This window comes from Penicillium daleae (assembly GCF_028827525.1).
Source record: "Penicillium daleae strain IBT 16125 chromosome Unknown utg000006l_segment0_segment0, whole genome shotgun sequence".
Classification (NCBI taxonomy): Eukaryota; Fungi; Ascomycota; class Eurotiomycetes; order Eurotiales; family Aspergillaceae; genus Penicillium; species Penicillium daleae.
This window is the reverse complement of record NW_026623154.1, coordinates 2,760,673-2,778,008: the sequence shown is the minus strand read 5'-3', so window position 1 is coordinate 2,778,008 and position 17,336 is coordinate 2,760,673. Positions and strand designations below refer to the sequence as shown.

Here is a 17,336-nt window from a genome sequence, read left to right as displayed (position 1 = left end):
ATATGTTCCGCAATGCATCGCTTTGGTGGAATATTTCAAGAGACATTCGCTAGAGACACGCTTCAGGAAAATTAACAACAATACCACGGCAATGGTAACGCCCACAGCTAAAGGACAGATCAAAGGGTTCGGTGGATTTTATGCCAACAGAGTGCGCAGAGTGCTTTACTTCACGCTGCCTTTTGACATGATCTCGGACGGACTATCCGTCGAACTGGGGAGTTCCGGTACCCGATACACATTATCTAGTTCCACCGGGCGATTCCTTCTGTCTCGCAGGTTCGTATATGGTCCGCCATATGGTGTACCCGCAGCGGGATGCATTCCTCGTCCCTTTAATGCTCGTCGCCGCTCGAATAAAGCCCATACTATCGAGAGCAAAGCGATCACACCAAGCGGTACCCCGACTCCGGCGCCAATTGCTGTTTCATGACATGTGGAGCAAGTAGCTGTTGACCCTGAGGAGGAAGATGACGAAGAAGATGTGGTGGGCGAGGTCGAGGATGAGGATGAGACAGAGGCTGTCGCAGACGGTGAAGATGTTGTTGCGATCGCGTCGAGTAGTGTTGAGTTGGCTAGCAGTGCGCGACCGGGAATAGGCCAGCCTGTAGGGACTTCGAAGCCGGAGGTAGGGTTATCAGGGCAGACGATCTTGTCACCATCAATGATCGGGGTGCCGCAGCAATAGATTGCAGTGTTGTTATAGAAACTCAGGTTGATAATCGAAGCGCCCATGCTCGGGGTACTGTTGGCTAAAGTGCGTCGTATCGGTTAGTCACATTTGCCCTCACTCTGTTCAGAACTTCAGGTGCATCCCTATCAATCGCATGGGTGTACCTACCACAATAGCTCGCGCATCCCGAGCTCCAGTCCGAATTGGTGCATGCCCCCCGTGATAGCACATACGGCTGGTGCGCAACGTTCAAACAGAGTCCGTTCGACAAGCAAATGTCTTGCGACCCACAGCAAGTGGCACTTGTGTCGTCAGAGCAAGGAACGTTCCCTTTGGCGATATTGCCCGAGGGAAAGTAACAATATCGATTATCGGCAACCATGTCGCAGAGGTTGGACAGATTTTTTGGGAGCTATGGACAGGGACATTGGGTAAGAGTCCAATTTTTCCCACTATAAGAACTCATATTGCAGTCGCTGGCTGCTGATCGGGTTGAGCAATGACTGTACGCGGCCCCACTGGGGGCGGGCTCACGCTGACCCTGAAGGGAATTGGTTTGGTTGTTATGAGAGTAATGAGACCTCTTTGACGATATGATTGGCAGCGGAAGAATTAAAGCGTGGCCCCCAAACTTCTGCAGCCCCCAAATGCGCTAACTCTTCGCGGTTGCTACTGGCAAGCTTCAGTGTCACCATTTTGAGATCAGCCCCCACTGCCGCTGCAGAAAGGGCTCCCGTCGAAGGATTCGGATGGCCCCGAAATTTGTGTCTTGCCGCAAAGAGGCGTATTTCTCGCATATGGATAGGTGGCAGGGTCATCGCAAGGCGCCATCCTCGGGCCGTCGTTGCGACCGTATTTTCCGTGTCCTGTCAGGGTCAAGATCAACTGGGTGCTAACTTTGGGCTCCACTTTGCTGCACGGAGATGGCTCGTGTGTGATCTTCCCCAGCCACTTACGGAGGAGAATGAAAGCAGTGATTGACATGAGCCTCGGCGAGAAGCATAGAAAGAGACAGGTTCAAATAGTGATTCGCACGCATATACGGCGGGCGGTCAATTTCAGGATAATGATACAAGCAATGATAGTACATGATCTGAACAAAAAGTGGGTATAGGTACAAAGTAAAGAAGACGAAAGCAAGTATTGGTCATACAGGTCGATAAGGGCAAAGGACAGGTGAAAAGGAGTTCAAAGGCCAAACTCGGGACGGTGGCGAGTTTCGCCAAGTCAAGTCAGGTCTTCTTCGTGGGCCATCCAGTAGTAACCACGGAGAAGCAATGCAAGCAGGAGGGTTTGAAAGGATACTAAGCAAAATCCATGCGCATGTAGTCCGAATCGACTTCCTCCCGCTGACGGAGGAAAGACGCTTCTTCGAAGTCGTCCAGGTCCATCTTGGGTTGGTTGGTAATGTGCTGAACCAACAAACGGCGTCTTGGAGATAGAATGGTTCGTCCCCGAGGAATATCCTGCCCAGATTCATTGCCAAAATGCTCATCGGCATATACATTATCCTCGAAGTCGAACGATCGTTTCTGACCGTTCAATGCACTGGCATATGACCCAGTTGATGAAATGGATTCCTGGCTGCTGGGAGGGAGTGAAAACGCATCACCGTCATCGTTGTAAACTGAGTGCGGTTCGCTGATGGATTTGGAGAGGCCAGAAAAGGGAGTAAGCTCCGCAAGACGAATGTTGCCATGATAAGGTTGAGCCGGGTGACTCTCAGTTGCAACGACTGCAACTTTGGATTTCTCAGCTTCCAGCGAAAGCTGAGTCTTGTATCCATCTGCAACGGATTTGCGAACCCGCATTCCGACCGAAAGGAGTGAGGCCTGCACCTTGGCTGGTACCATCGGGGTTGCGGAGAAGGTCGAGGCTGAATAGTGGTTGTGTGATACGGCGTGGCCATCAGCGGTGTGTGACTCTGAGGAAGCCGAAGGGAAGAAACTTGTAATTGGAGTCTGGAAGCGGCGCCGCTTGGAGAGTGTGCTGTTGGAGGCAGGCATGGTCGGGTTGGTGACGATCGATGGCATGATGAAGGGAGTGGAGATTGTAACGAGGACGGCAAAGCCGAGCGAAGGAAGGACAAACAACGGCTGTAATTTGCTGGGGAGTTACGATGCAAATGCGCAAGGGGCGAGTGAGTTCCTCTAGGTACGGTTGAGGGGTAGAGGAATGGATGCGAGACCGGAGAGATAAGAAATGGGGTGATGCAAAATGATGCGGCTGGGAAACGCGACGCGGAGAGACGCGCCTGACACGTTTTCCATTAAACCTATTTTAGTTAGGGCTTAGGGCTCCGTGCGTCACCAGTCACGTGTCAATGTTTTCATTTAAAGTTATCTGCAGTCTCGTAGGACAGATCTGAGTTTCGACGAATGATCGATTGCAGTATGTTATAAGGTCACAAATGACTAGATATATGGTGTGGTTGATCTTGACTTACCAGCTACTATCATATTCTGGACTCTTGCACTATGATGGATCCATATCGTTTCAAACCATCAGAAGAAATGGACCGAATATATATCTCCGGGATCCACTTGCATACTATCTCCATTCTGGACGCTATATTTGTGAACGAATGACTATGACGGAGGGATTGGAACCGTCAAGAGGAAGATGAAGGGAGAGTATGTCGATAAATGCAATGCAGAATAATACTATAAATAACGTTTTGGGTCTCCTAGATAACTTGCGGACATCAAATAGAACAAAAATAAATCAAACGCCAATGCCTCAACAGATCAATGGCCATTATCTACAACGCGATGCCCGGAGCAAATGTATCAAGGCCGAATATAACAAAGATGGACTTTCAATCAGTTACCAGCATTGCCACGCTTGCCGCCTCTCTTCTGGCGGTCGTGGTGTGCCTTCAGCACAGCTCGAGTCTCCACAAGACTGCGCTTGTTCTTGCTCTTCGCTTTGCCCAGAGTCATGAGGAAGTTCTTGCGGCGGGCTTTCTCCTTGTTGGTAGTACTCTTGCCTTGCTCCTGCTTGCGCTCTCTCCGCCTTCCTTCCTTGCTCTTGTGCTCCTCACGATCCGGCTTGCCCTCGCGTGCATGGGCAATACGTTCCTCACGCGTGGCCTTCGCCGCGGACAAAGACGCCAGACCCTCGATCTCTGCAGCGGTCAATGGGTCATCCGTGTGGCGGGCAGCGGGCAGAGCAGGCCGGCGGGATCTCGAGCCATTAACAGCAGAATCGACAGATGCCTGAGCTCGCAGCTCGGCGAGCTTCGCAAGATCGGCTGGGGTCAAGATTCGTGTGGTGGCAAGGGTGGATAGCTTAGCCTCCTGGGCCGCATCATCCTTCTCCTTCTCCTTCGCCTCTGCTTCATCCTGCTTGGCTTTCTTCGATGGTCGGTCCTTGCCTTCGTCCTCAGAATCACTGAGTTCAATTTCAACATCGCTCTGGACATTGATCCATTCACCAGAGTCGTCACTATCGTCATCGTCCTCAACGTTCCAGGCGGCCCAGTCATCTTCCTCGTCCTCGTCATCCTCGGCGTCAGAAGGCAGGCCCTTCTCTTCACGTCTCTTGCGACGCTCCTCTTCCTTCCACTTCTCCAACAGTTCAAGACCCTCAATTCCGCCAACCTCCTGCTGACCGAACCGTCTCTGTTCTTTCTCCCCAGAGCGGAGACCCATGGAGGCCTCCTTGCCGCGATCCCGCTTCTTGAGCATCTGCGCTCCAACATCCCGGTAGAGACTGAGCAGACCCTTCGAAGCCATCATCACACCCTTATCTTTACTCTTCTTGTACATGACAAGGTCCTGGAGCAGGGTTTCATCCATGGCCAGAGGCTGTCTGACACAGATCTCTCGGATCGCATTGAGACCAGCAGTGGCAACTTCTCCTGCCGATGCTTCCGAGACGAACTCATTGGCAATCTTCTGAATGAGGGGTTCAAGGACATCAGGAGGCACCAGATCGTGCGATGCCTGGGCCAACGAGGCCAAGAAGGAGGTGACAGAAGGCTGGCGAGGAGTAAGGAACTTCTGGAAGTAGGAGTAGAGGGACATGATATGCAGCTTGTGCAGGCCAACCAGGCGCGAGACCAGCTGCAAAACAAGGAGTTTCTGCTCCAAGTTCAGCTTAGCCTTGCTGTTTTGCAAATGCTTGGTGAACAGACTGTCGGCGAATCCTTGCGGGTCATGGAGCAGATGTAGGGCTGAGAAGTTGAGAGGGTGAGGCTGGTTCTTCTTGCGCTCCTTCTTCTTATGAGTAGCCATGGCCTTCTCGGCAACACGGGCCTTCTTCTTCGACTTTTTATTGATCTGCAAGGTATGACGAAGACGACCGATGTCGAGAGTCTCTTCGTCACTGCTCTCATCCTCCATTTCCTCACGCTCCTTATCACCGCCGAGGAAGAAACGGACTCCACCACCAATCACCTTCTCATTCTGGGAAAGCGAGGCCTCTTTCATGACCTCAACAGCCTTGGCGTCCGTCCAAATCTGGCGCTTCCATAGCTCTCGGGTAATTTTGATAGCCCACAGGCCTTTGGACGACGTGCGATCAGATGTGACCAAGTTGAAGAGAACAGTCTGCATTGTCCGGTTGAGCTTGTGGTTGGTGGTTTTCGAATTGGCCTGGCGGAGCTCTGACAGAATCTTCTGGAACAGGAGAGCGCGAAGAGTCTTGCTGGGCGTGGTGATGAGAATTGGGAAGAGGGTGTGAAGCAGCGTAGCTGAGTCCAAGAGGTCCTTCTTCTTGAGAAGCACGATGCTTCCAACGATTTTCTCCCGAAGTTCCGGCTCCAAGACCAAGTGGTGTTGCATCAGCATGTCAATGAGCTGCTGTGGGAAGTCCTTCAAGATCTCTGGGTAGCAATCGGCGACATGAGAGATGAAGTCAATCAACTCTTTCAGAGAGATAATGCCGGTGTCCGTTGCCGCAGAGGGCGCCGCCATGAAAATTTCTCGATGCGACTCATATTGGTAGTGCTGGGCGCGGAAATCCTCGATGTAAGACCTGAAAACAGCAGAGTATTGGTCAGAACTGGGCCAATTCCAAGAAATTCACAGAGACAAGCACTCAAGCCACTTACTTGGGATCCCTTCGAATCTTGTGCTGCAAGTTAGGCCTGCGAAGGACAGAGAACGAGTCAATATTCAACTTCACAACGTGGTTACATCCGGGCGCACTGCAATTCAAGTGACAGTAATTACTCACAGATCAGCCTCAACCTTTTCCAAGGCTCCAAGCTTCCGTTTGACCATCTTGAAAGCCTCTGGTAGATGTAAAACAGTGGTGGAGGGAAAAAGAGGCTGGGGGTCAGTTGCGCTCCGAAACTTTTTTTCCGCCGTATCGATAAGCGACTCAACTTGGAGAACAAGCGCGGGTCCCTCCATAAATCCAGCCTACGAATCGCCCGTCGCTGATCAAGAATCAAAATGATAGGCCGCTGTTTCTATTGTTTTATTCAGGTATTTTATATTATTACAATGAAGGAATCCTCGAAATGTCATCTGAAAGAACTCGTAGACTACTTTTGAATGCTACAGAAAATCCATAATCGCATGATGTGAACAGTAAAAAAATTTTGTTTTTTCACTTAAACTTGGCCATTACCACCCAAGGCCCTTGCGACCGCATCACAACTGCTGGAAATGAAGCTATCCGATTGTGTTCCCATTTTTGGACCCTGCTTCCTCCGTGGCTGTCTCAATCCATGTACAGCTCGTGCAGTTGTATGTCAATCATCCGAAACCCGGTGAAAAACACTCCGTTCACTCCAGTATCCATAAAACACATAGGACCAAACGGAGAATGCATCCAGTACACCCTTTACCGGTTAGACTTGGCAACACGCTCCAGCTCGTCCTTCTTCTTGATGGCGTAGGAGTTGCTGCTGCCCTTGGCGGCGTTGACAAGCTCCTCAGCTAAAGGGAGATGTTAGTAAAAAAATTTCTCGACATATCCATCAACGATTCCTCAAGGGTTGGGATAGAACGAACCCAGGCACTCAGAGATGGACTTGACGGAGCGGAAAGAGCTCTCGCGGGCGCCAATGGTGATCAGAGCAATGGCGGTGTTGACACGGCGCAGGGGAGAAACATCGACGGCCTGGCGACGGACGGTACCGGCGGAACCAATACGGGTGGAGTCCTCACGGGCACCGCAGTTGACGATGGCATCAACAGCGATCTGGATGGGGTTGGAGTCGGTGGTGATGTTGATCTATTATGGAAGAGTTAGATGCAGATCATTGAAGATGTGATGCCAGTGGTGATATCAGGGCGGAAATTGAACGATTGTCCGATTCTTCGCAACAGATGTCTCCAATGCGGATTGTAGGCATGAGGGTGAAAACGTACGATCTCGAAAGCGTGGGCGACAATGCGGACAGCCATGGCCTTCTTTCCGTTGTTGCGGCCGTTCATCATGATCGAGTTGGTCAGGCGCTCGATGATGGGGCACTGGGCCTTGCGGAAACGCTTGGCGGCATAGCGACCGGCGGAGTGAGAGGTGTAGACCGGCTGGCGGATCTGGATGTAGTCGCTGTTGGCGGGCAAGAAAAGAGGTTAGCCATTCGAATTCTTGCATTGGTGAATTCGACATTTGGTTCCTCCAGAAAAATTTGTCCCGGCGCGCGCCATATGCCCACATGTCCTTTCCCACGTCTCTTGCAGCGTCAACTCGCTCTCTGCATATAACCCCCGGGACCAAATCCATCCAGAAAAAAAACTCGTTGCCGTTCGATTTGAGGTAGACTCACGTCAGGGAGATGTCGCGGATCTCGACATCCTCGTAGCTCCACTTGCCGAAGAGGAGAACGGGCTGGTTGTCGAGGTGAGCAATCTCCTTAGGCAGCTGAACGGCCTGAACGTCCCCGGAGTCGGACATCTTGATTGTCGAGGGGGGTGGTGGGAAACGGTGACCGGGTTGTCGAGGGTGGTTGAACGATCAATCGGGATGGCTATCCACACAGGAATTTGGAGGTGGTCTCGCTTAGCGGTGTGTGGTGTGTGGGTGGAGTCACATGAGGAATTTTTAGGGCAATCGTCTGGATGACGTAAGCAGGCAAGGACAGCCAGTCATGTGATCTGGTTTTTCTGTCGATGGCCTTAGGCCTCCAACATTCATATCACGGACCTTGTCAGTTGGGACAGCCGGCTTGGCAGAACTCCTTTGACAAGTGCCACAGTTGCAATGGTTCAAAACTTCCCCGCCATTGCATTTTGCCATGTCTTATATCTGCGAATTCTGTTCACACGATGGCATTTGAATCAGTGCCCTTCCTTTCTAATATGCAATAACATAACACATTCCAAAAGTGCTTCGTAGAATTATCTTCATGAATGGATAATAACAATCAAGCCCTGGTGACTGGTGACTGGGGGCTGAGACAGGACGCCCACTGGTACCTGAGAAAGCCACAGTTTCTATCATGACCACATGGTACATCGTATACTGTACATAGCCCCTGAGATTTCCAACATAGCAAAACCAATCTTGCTCCTCGGAATCATTCAAGCCCTTTTCTCCATAAATATAGCACCAATTGCCTGACTATCGCTATTTTGGCCAGCCTTGTCTCAGTTGTACACTCGGCTCGTCTGACCGCCTTTGGGGGTGGGTGACGTTGTGTCCAGCGCGGAGGTCGGACACTTGAGACCAGACAATTCGCTGGTGGTTGGTCAACATCCCCAGGGAATACAACAACTACTACATTGGACAGGGGTCTCTGCAGGTCACCCCTCTTCGTCTCCCACTTGTTGCGCTTCGGGGAATTCCATGGGATGAGGCTTTCTTGACTGACTACTTTCCCATCCCTCCCCCGCGTGTTCGATCCACTTGCCTCAAATTGAGGCCCTTCCCGTATTCTAATGGCGGAGGAGAATCCAGAGTTCCAGTCCGCTTTGCGGAAACTGGACAGGGAGCTGGAGGTAAGTTTCGCCCTCTGACGATTATGATGTCTTCTTGCGCTTACACAAGATTTGTTCAAACAGGAGGGCGATATCACCGAGAAAGGGTAAGCAGTCGTCCTGTAACACGGCAAACCCGATGAGCATGATTATGGGGATTACACTGATCACTCACGTGGTCATCTGAGGTCTGCTACACAGGAACGGTGCATTAACGTCAGTACAGGTATCAAAAGCGACGCACCCTCCTGCTCTCCCAATTCCTCGGCCCCAATAAGCCGCTTGAGATTGGCTCTCATGCGGCCGCAGGCTATGGGGGCCCATCCGAAAGCTCCCATATCCCCCCACCAGCTATATTGAGCGTTCGACCGCCGACCGCCGAGTCCTCACAGCCGACCATCGCTTCTCCAACCTATGCGGGCGCATACGATGGCATACACAACGGCGGAGGATATGGGTACGCCCGCCGGGTCAGCGTGGACGCACAGAATCCATCTCCGGCTCCAGCCGGATCGAATGAGCGAGACAGTACGGGCATGATACAGGCTCTGGATCGAATGCCATCGTCGGCCTCGTATGATTCGCTTTTCTTGCCCAAACCTCCGATTCCTGGTTCGCAAGGCCAAGATGGATCGCGCACCGCGACTCTGATGAGCCAGAACTACGCTTTTAACCCCGAGTCACAGGCGGAATATGCGCACCCCGAATACGCCCAAGCCGAGTACATGGATGATGGCATCGGAGGCTACGATCCCGCTTCGGGTGGGGTCACGCGACAGTCGACAATGTTGGATTCCCAGCAGGGCTACTTCTCAGACTTTGCTGGACAGCAGCATGATGATTACAGGGAAAGTTATGGTGGTGGCTTTCATCGCTACTCTCAATCAGGCGAGGCCTTTTCACCAACGGCGAACATGGCGCCGCCCTTCATACCTCCCTCCGAATTGCCTCATGGCCCGGCGATCGAGCACCTCTTACCCCTCGAGCCTCGAGATATTCCCTTTGCCGTGAGCGACCCTCATGACAAGAATATCCCCATGTCAAATTTTGACAATATTCCAACGGTTCTGCGACATCGTGCACGAGTCCACCCGAAACAGCCTGCATACTGGGTGCTGGATCAGAAGGGAAAGGAAATTGCTTCAATCACATGGGATAAACTGGCAAGCCGCGCAGAAAAGGTTGCGCAGGTGATTCGCGATAAAAGCAACTTGTACCGTGGAGATCGTGTTGCGCTGATCTATCGCGAGGCTGAAATTATCGAGTTCGCCGTGGCCCTCATGGGTTGTTTCATCGCAGGAGTGGTCGCCGTTCCGATCAATAGTCTGGATGATTACCAAAGCCTGAATCTGGTGCTCACATCAACGCAAGCTCATCTAGCCTTGACTACCGAAAACAACCTGAAAGGGTTCCAACGTGACATCACGGCGCAAAAGCTCAATTGGCCTCGTGGGGTTGAGTGGTGGAAAACCAATGAATTCGGCAGCTTTCATCCCAAAAGGAAGGACGACACACCTGCCCTCGTTGTACCCGATCTAGCTTTCATCGAATTTGCGCGGGCTCCGACTGGGGATATGCGCGGTGTCGTGATGAGCCACCGAACCATCATGCACCAGATGGCCTGCCTGAGTGCCATCGTCTCAACTGTCCCTACGGAGTCTAGTAGCAGACAGTTTGCGGCCAAGGGTGAAACCATCATTAGTTACCTGGACCCAAGACAAGGGATTGGCATGATTCTGGGAGTTCTCTTGACCGTTTACGGCGGTCATACAACGGTCTGGCACGAGGACCGCGCGGTTGAAACTCCCGGTCTGTATGCTCATCTGATCACCAAGTATAGGGCGACCATTATGGCTGCGGATTACTCGGGACTGAAGATCGCCGCATACAACTATCAACAGGATCCCATGTCCACTAGGCACTTCAAAAAGAACTCAGAACCCAACTTCAGCAGCGTCAAACTTTGCCTCATCGACACAATCACTGTTGATTCGGAGTTTCACGAGATCCTATCAGACAGATGGCTGCAACCTATGAGAAATCCACGTGCCAGAGAGATTGTTTGTCCGATGCTTTGTTTACCTGAACATGGCGGAATGGTCATCAGCGTACGCGACTGGCTGGGCGGCGAGGAGCGAATGGGATGTGTCTTGACCCATGAAATGGACCCGGCAGGTCGCCAGAAGAAGGAAGAAGACGGAAAACTCGAGAAATCGGATACCAACACCGGCTTTGGCAGCAGTCTTCTGGGTGGTGGCTCTCGCATTTCCGCTCCCAAAGAGACCGCAAAGAACGGCCTTGGTGAGGTTCTTCTCGACAAGGAGGCCCTTAAAAGCAATGAAATCGTTGTGGTGGCGATGGGAGAGGATGCTCGTAGGTATGCTAGTACTATGCCGCATACTGTCCGAGTAGGTGCCTTTGGTTATCCGATTCCTGATGCTACTCTTGCCATCGTCGATCCTGAGACCAATCTCCTATGCACACCCAATGTCATCGGAGAAATCTGGGTGGACTCACCGTCGCTCTCTGGGGGCTTCTGGGCGCTGCCCAAGCATACAGAGGCCATCTTCCACGCTAGGCCTTACAAGTTTGAAGATTCAAACCCTACTCCGGTTCTTGTGGAGCCTGAGTTCTTGCGCACTGGTCTGCTTGGCTGCGTGATTGAAGGCAAGGTCTTCGTGCTGGGTTTGTATGAAGACAGACTACGCCAAAAGGTGGAATGGGTTGAGCATGGTCAAGATATTACCGAGCACCGGTACTTCTTTGTTCAACACTTGGTCATCAGCCTCCTAAAGAAGGTGCCAAAGATCCACGATTGCACGGCATTCGATGTGTTCGTGAATGAAGAGCATCTGCCGGTCATTGTTCTGGAATCGTATGCTGCTTCGACGGCTCCTACAACCTCGGGTGGCCCGCCACGTCAACTTGACTCTGTTCTTCTTGATTCGCTTGCGGAGCGTTGCATGGAGGTCCTCTATCAGGAGCACCATCTCCGAGTCTATTGTGTTTTGATTACTGCCCCCAACAGTCTTCCGCGCGTGACCAAGAATGGTAGATTGGAGATTGGCAACATGCTGTGCCGCAAGGACTTTGAAGCTGGTTTGTTGCAGGCTGTGCACGTCAAGTTTGGGGTGGAGCGGTCTGTGATGAACTTGCCCGTTGGTGTCGACCCCGAGGGTGGCATCTGGTCACCCCTGGCCTTAGCTTCCCGACAAGATATCTTGGCCTACCAGGAGAAACAATATTCTGGCGTGGATTACCGGGATGTTGTCATGGATGACCGAACCTCTACTCCACTCAACCAGTTCAAGACGATCGTCGATCTTTTCCAGTGGCGGGTCTCACGCCAGGCTGAAGAGCTTGCTTATTGCTCCATCGACAGCCGTGGTAAAGAAGGTAAGGGCATTACCTGGAAGAAATTCGATTTGAAGGTCTCCGCGGTTGCAACCTACCTCAAAAACAAGGTGAAGGTTCGACCTGGTGACCATCTGATATTGATGTACACTCATTCGGAAGAATACATCTATGCCGTCCATGCCTGCTTCTGCTTGGGCGTCGTCGTCCTTCCGGTGGCTCCCATTGATCAGAACCGTCTCTCTGAGGATGCTCCTGCATTCCTGCATGTTATCAACGACTTCAATGTCAAGGCCATCATCGTCAACACCGAGGTTGACCATGTCATGCGGCAGAAGCTTGTCTCGCAGCATATCAAGCAGTCTGCGCAGGTTCTTCGCATCGGTGTGCCGGCCATCTACAACACTACGAAGCCTTCCAAGCAATCACATGGCTGCCGGGAGCTCGGGTACACCGTGAAGGATACTTGGCTTCAAGGTAATCAGGCTGCCCTTGTTTGGACCTACTGGACCCCAGACCAACGACGAATTTCCGTGCAAATCGGGCATGATACTATCCTGGGCATGTGCAAGGTGCAGAAAGAGACCTGTCAAATGACTAGCTCGCGACCAGTGCTTGGTAGTGTGCGCAGCACTCTGGGTCTTGGTTTCCTTCATACCTGTTTGATGGGCGTCTACGTCGGCGCTCCTACATACCTCGTCTCTCCCGTCGATTTTGCCCAGAACCCAATGACATTGTTTGTGACACTTGCCCGGTACAAGATCAAGGACACCTATGCCACAAGTCAGATGCTGGACTATGCCATGAGCACCATGGCTGGAAAGGGCTTCCAGCTGCAAGAACTCAAGAATTTGATGATCTCTGCTGAAGCCCGACCCAGAGTCGATATCTACCAGAAGACACGACTCCACTTTGCAACAGCTGGCTTGGACCGAACTGCAATCAACGTTGTCTATTCCCACGTCCTCAATCCTATGATTGTCACGAGATCATACATGTGCATTGAACCTATTGAGCTTTGCCTTGATCTTCGCAGTCTTCGCCGGGGTCTTATCTACCCCGTCGATCCCGATTCGGACCCAACGGCGCTGTTGGTCCAAGATTCTGGAATGGTGCCCGTCAACACCCAGATTGCTATTGTCAACCCAGAAACCTGCACGCTAGCGCATGTTGGGGAGTACGGTGAGATTTGGGTCCAATCGGATGCTTGTGCCAAGGGATTTTACAGGTCTACGAATGAGTTTGACGCTGAAAGGATGAATGGTCGGGTCGCAGATGGCGACCCCAACGTACCCTATGTCCGTACCGGAGACCTCGGTTTCTTGCACACTGTTACTCGACCCATTGGTCCTGGTGGGCAGCCGGTGGAGATGCAGGTGCTTTTCGTTCTTGGAAGCATTGGCGAGACCTTTGAGGTTAATGGTCTTAATCATTTCCCCATGGATATCGAGAACTCGGTAGAGAGATGCCACCGCAACATAATGAAGGGAGGATGGTGAGTTTTCCAAAAGTGTGATGTATCTATACACTAGCTAACCATCCATCTACAGTGCCATCTTCCAAGCAGGCGGCTTGATCGTGGTCGTCGTCGAGGTCACTCGCAAGTCGTTCCTGGCTTCTCTCGTTCCTGTCATTGTGGACACAATCCTGGGTGAACACCAGGTGGTCGCAGATATTGTTGCATTTGTCTCCCACGGGGATTTCCCTCGCTCTCGACTCGGTGAAAAGCAGCGCGGAAAGGTTCTGGCTTCTTGGGTGACGCGCAAGCTGCGAACGATTGCTCAATTCAGCATCCGCGATTTGGACGAGGATCATCCATTCAATCTCATGCAGCACCGTGCTAGCCGCGGCTCCAAACCTGGAAGTACCATGGGACACAGCGTCCGGCATTCTAGTATTGTTCCTGATGCCGACATGCCCGCTGTGCCACGATCCCCAGCCACTGCGGTCCCTGAGGACAGGGCTGTCATCCTGCAAGAATCTTACCGGGAAATGCCTCCTACAACTCTGCCGGAGCTTGACACTCGCACCGAGAATTTTGTTTCCTCAACGCCCGTCCCTGCACCGACCTCTGCTGTACCTCACATCCAGGAGCCTCAGTCTGCAACGATAGTGACCGAGGATGACGACCATTTCGATCATCATTTTGATGATCAACGTTTTGACATGGTGGAACCAGCTCACGAACGCGGTCCTGGTCCTACCCGCGATTTCCGCTTCAGCTTCGATATGATCAATAGCCCCATCGAGCAGCTGCCGCATGATCCTGTACCATCTGGAGCCGAGTATCACCAGCCCAGGCAGAGCTCGCTCCCTGGTCAACAGGCGGCCGGCTATCACGGTGACAATGTAGGAGTTCCCGTTTCTGGATATCAACAAACGTCACGTCCTGGAACCCAGGAAAGCGGCCTAATCGATGACTGGCCCCAGGAGGCTCTCATGTATCAGTCCGCCCTGGGTGGAGAAGATGGCCAGCGAAAGCCCTCCAACGCTGGCAACCTCATCTGAAGTTGAGTCATGAGTCATGAGTAATGAGCCTCCAAGGCAGGCTCTGTACATGGAACGTGCTACGTGTGAATTTTCTAGAGTAAGAAGAAAGCGCATGACTTTGAGACTTGTTAACGACGCGATTGTTGTTTCAATTGTGTGAAATTATTGTGGACTGCACCCCCTTTTCCTATTTGACTCAGTTTTTAGCATTTGTTATGTCTTTTTTTGTCTGTGGAAGATTTCTTCTCATCTCCATAAATACCTACCCTGCGCCATTCCCTGCCCTGCATATGCGCTTTTTTGTACATAGCAATCACATACCCGAACATTTCACTTCCTTAGAACCACATTCCCATAATTTGGCACTATTCTCAGACACCACTGGACTCGGACTTGCTAAGGAAAACACTGGAGGAAGTATATCGATGGTTATTTATTCAAGCAAACTCGATTAGGTTGCATCAGATGATCACCAATTCAGTGTGCATGACATTGCTAACGAATATTTCATCGTCGAAATACTTAGAAAAATCCCTTCTTATGCCAACAACAAAATCTCAAATAGATATCGGAACCACTATATGTTTCAAATTGAACTTATAACTATGCATTATTTGCTACACCTGCCCCTCAAAATGGCAAAGCATCAAACTTTTCGGCAGCTTACTGCTGCTCGGCTTGCCGGGTCAGACCGTCAATGTCGACCTTGGCGCTGAAACCACCATTGGCAGTGGCAGTCTCTGAGGAACCAGTCAGCTGCTCAAGAGCCTCGAGGTCCTCGTGTGTAAGGGTGTTGGAACGGATAGGGCGGAAGGGAGCTGGGGAGCCGGCGCGGGAGGTAAGGAACTATAATAGACGGGAGGTTAGTTTGGCTGTGAGCTGTATTGCTGGGGATCAGTTGCGTTGAACTTACGGAGCTGGCAGCGCTGAGCAGGGCAATCAGGGAAGCCTGTACCACATCGGCGTGGATACCGACACCCCATACTTGGTGCTTGCTGCCGGCGGCAGTACATTGGATGTATGTGGCGGCCTTGACTTCACGACCCAGACCACCCTCGTTGCTCTGGCTGATAGAGTGCTCCTTGTAGTCCACAACATCGAGATCAATGCTCAGGGTGGACAGGGCGGCGGCAAGGGCGGAAATGGCACCGTTACCCGTGCCAGTGATAGGATGCTGAACGCCATCGATCTCAATGATACCAGTGAAGCGACGCTTGAGGTTCTTGGTGTTGAGAGCCTTGCCAGGCGCAGGTGGCGCAGGCGACTGCGATCGATCGGTGGTAATGTTGTAGTCGATGAGGTTGAAGCGAGGGTTTGACTTGAGGTGGTAGGCCTCCTCAAACAGGGTGACGAGCTCGGATGGGCGCAGCTCCCGGCTGAGCCTCTCGGTCTCTCGTTGCACAACCTTGCTGAACTCGACCTGGAGACCGCGGGGGAGATCCAGCTCCAGAGTGCGCAGAATAATCCAGGCAGCTCCACCCTTGCCGCTTTGGGAGTTGACACGGATGACAGCCTCGTAGTTTCGTCCGATATCCTTGGGGTCGAGGGGAAGGTAAGGCATCCTCCACTCTTCGTCATCCGTAGCACCAGCCTTCTCGCGCAGCGCGAAGCCCTTCTTGACAGCGTCCTGGTGACTTCCACTGAAGGCACTAAAGGAGAGAGGAAAGTTAGAATGTATGTAGCATACAATGTGAGCGAAATGACTAACCTCGTGACCAGGGCACCACCATAAGGCCAGCGCTCGTTGACTGGAATCTTATTGCACTCCTCCACAAGCTTGATAACGGAGGGGATATCGGAAAAGTCCACGTTAGGTGAGACACCTTGCGTGTACAGATTGAGAGCGAGAGTGACGAGATCGACGTTACCCGTGCGCTCGCCGTTGCCGAACAGAGTACCCTCGACACGCTGGGCACCGGCCATCTGAGCAAGCTCGGCCGCAGCAATAGCACAGCCACGGTCGTTGTGAGGATGGAGGGAGACAACGAACTTCTCACGCTCGGTCATATTAGTGCAGAAATACTCAATCTGATCGGCGTAGACATTGGGAGTGGACATCTCGACGGTAGCAGGCAGATTGAAAATAATGGGGTTCTCAACAGTCGGCTCCCAAGCAGCCTTGACAGCCTCGCAAACCTCCACAGCGAATTCAGGCTCGGTATCCGAGAAAGTTTCCGGGGAGAACTCGAACTGCCATTGCGTACCGGCCATGGAGGGGTCATCCTTTGTAATTGAACGAGCATACTTGGCGCAAGCAACGGCCTTCTCCAGACTTTGCTTCTTGTCCATGTTGAACACGATTTGACGGAAGCAAGGGCTGGTCGCGAGGTAGATGTGCAGAATAGCCTTCTTAGCGCCCCTCAGAGAGTCGACAGTGCGGCGGATGAGATCCTCACGGCACGGAGCGAGGACCTGGAGCCAGACATCGTCGGGAGTGAGGCCAGGCTCTTCGACGAGGCGGCGGGTAAAGTCAAAGTCGATTTGAGAGGCAGAGGGGAAGGAGACTTCGATTTCCTTGTAGCCGATTTCCACGAGTTTCTTGAAGAAGCGGTACTTTTGCTCGCCATCCATTGGGTCGGGGAGAGACTGGTTTCCATCCCGCAGATCCGTTGCGAGCCATCTTGGTGCTGACGTGATTTGCTTGTCTGGCCAAGTCCTGTTGGGGAGGTTAAGCGGCTTGTATGGCTTATACTTTTTTGAGGGATCTTTGAGCCTATATGAGGGAATCGAATGTTAGCATTGGATCATTCAGTTGGGTCTTTGTCAGGGGATATGCAGCGTGTAAAGCTTTCGCGAAAGAACATACATCGGCATTTTCGCGGTTGGCGGGGTATACAGTGGGGGGGGAGAGGTGATAAGAGGCGATAAAAGAGAAGAAGAGAAGAGCGACTTTCAGACGAGGTGCGGTCTGGTCGGAAAGGAAGGGTATAGATGGTACAGGG

At 52.1% G+C, this 17,336-nt stretch overlaps 6 protein-coding genes across 6 annotated transcripts; 1 reads left to right on the top strand and 5 right to left on the bottom strand.

Annotated features, from left to right (window-relative positions):
- Window positions 1-165: 165 nt before the first annotated feature.
- N7458_006702 (uncharacterized protein) lies at window positions 166-735 on the bottom strand (the record flags this gene model as incomplete). Its single annotated transcript, XM_056910084.1, has 1 exon — window positions 166-735. One exon carries the CDS (start codon window positions 733-735, stop codon window positions 166-168), a length of 570 nt encoding a protein of 189 aa, XP_056765788.1.
- Window positions 736-1,977: 1,242 nt separating this feature from the next.
- Window positions 1,978-2,706, bottom strand: N7458_006701 (uncharacterized protein; the record flags this gene model as incomplete). The annotated part of the gene is made up of 1 exon (XM_056910083.1): window positions 1,978-2,706. One exon carries the CDS (start codon window positions 2,704-2,706, stop codon window positions 1,978-1,980), a length of 729 nt encoding a protein of 242 aa, XP_056765787.1.
- A 789-nt stretch (window positions 2,707-3,495) lies between these two features.
- Window positions 3,496-5,901, bottom strand: N7458_006700 (SDA1 family protein; the record flags this gene model as incomplete). Its single annotated transcript, XM_056910082.1, has 3 exons — window positions 3,496-5,653; window positions 5,730-5,765; window positions 5,855-5,901. 3 exons carry the CDS (start codon window positions 5,899-5,901, stop codon window positions 3,496-3,498), a joined length of 2,241 nt encoding a protein of 746 aa, XP_056765786.1.
- Window positions 5,902-6,469: 568 nt separating this feature from the next.
- On the bottom strand, window positions 6,470-7,528 carry N7458_006699 (40S ribosomal protein uS7; the record flags this gene model as incomplete). The annotated part of the gene is made up of 4 exons (XM_056910081.1): window positions 6,470-6,564; window positions 6,640-6,862; window positions 7,000-7,183; window positions 7,401-7,528. 4 exons carry the CDS (start codon window positions 7,526-7,528, stop codon window positions 6,470-6,472), a joined length of 630 nt encoding a protein of 209 aa, XP_056765785.1.
- A 983-nt stretch (window positions 7,529-8,511) lies between these two features.
- N7458_006698 (putative AMP binding domain protein) lies at window positions 8,512-14,412 on the top strand (the record flags this gene model as incomplete). The annotated part of the gene is made up of 4 exons (XM_056910080.1): window positions 8,512-8,571; window positions 8,635-8,657; window positions 8,777-13,399; window positions 13,455-14,412. The coding sequence occupies 4 exons, from the start codon at window positions 8,512-8,514 to the stop codon at window positions 14,410-14,412; spliced, it is 5,664 nt and encodes a 1,887-aa protein (XP_056765784.1).
- Window positions 14,413-15,057: 645 nt separating this feature from the next.
- On the bottom strand, window positions 15,058-17,208 carry N7458_006697 (2-isopropylmalate synthase; the record flags this gene model as incomplete). Its single annotated transcript, XM_056910079.1, has 4 exons — window positions 15,058-15,240; window positions 15,308-16,043; window positions 16,103-17,107; window positions 17,201-17,208. The coding sequence occupies 4 exons, from the start codon at window positions 17,206-17,208 to the stop codon at window positions 15,058-15,060; spliced, it is 1,932 nt and encodes a 643-aa protein (XP_056765783.1).
- Window positions 17,209-17,336: the final 128 nt, after the last annotated feature.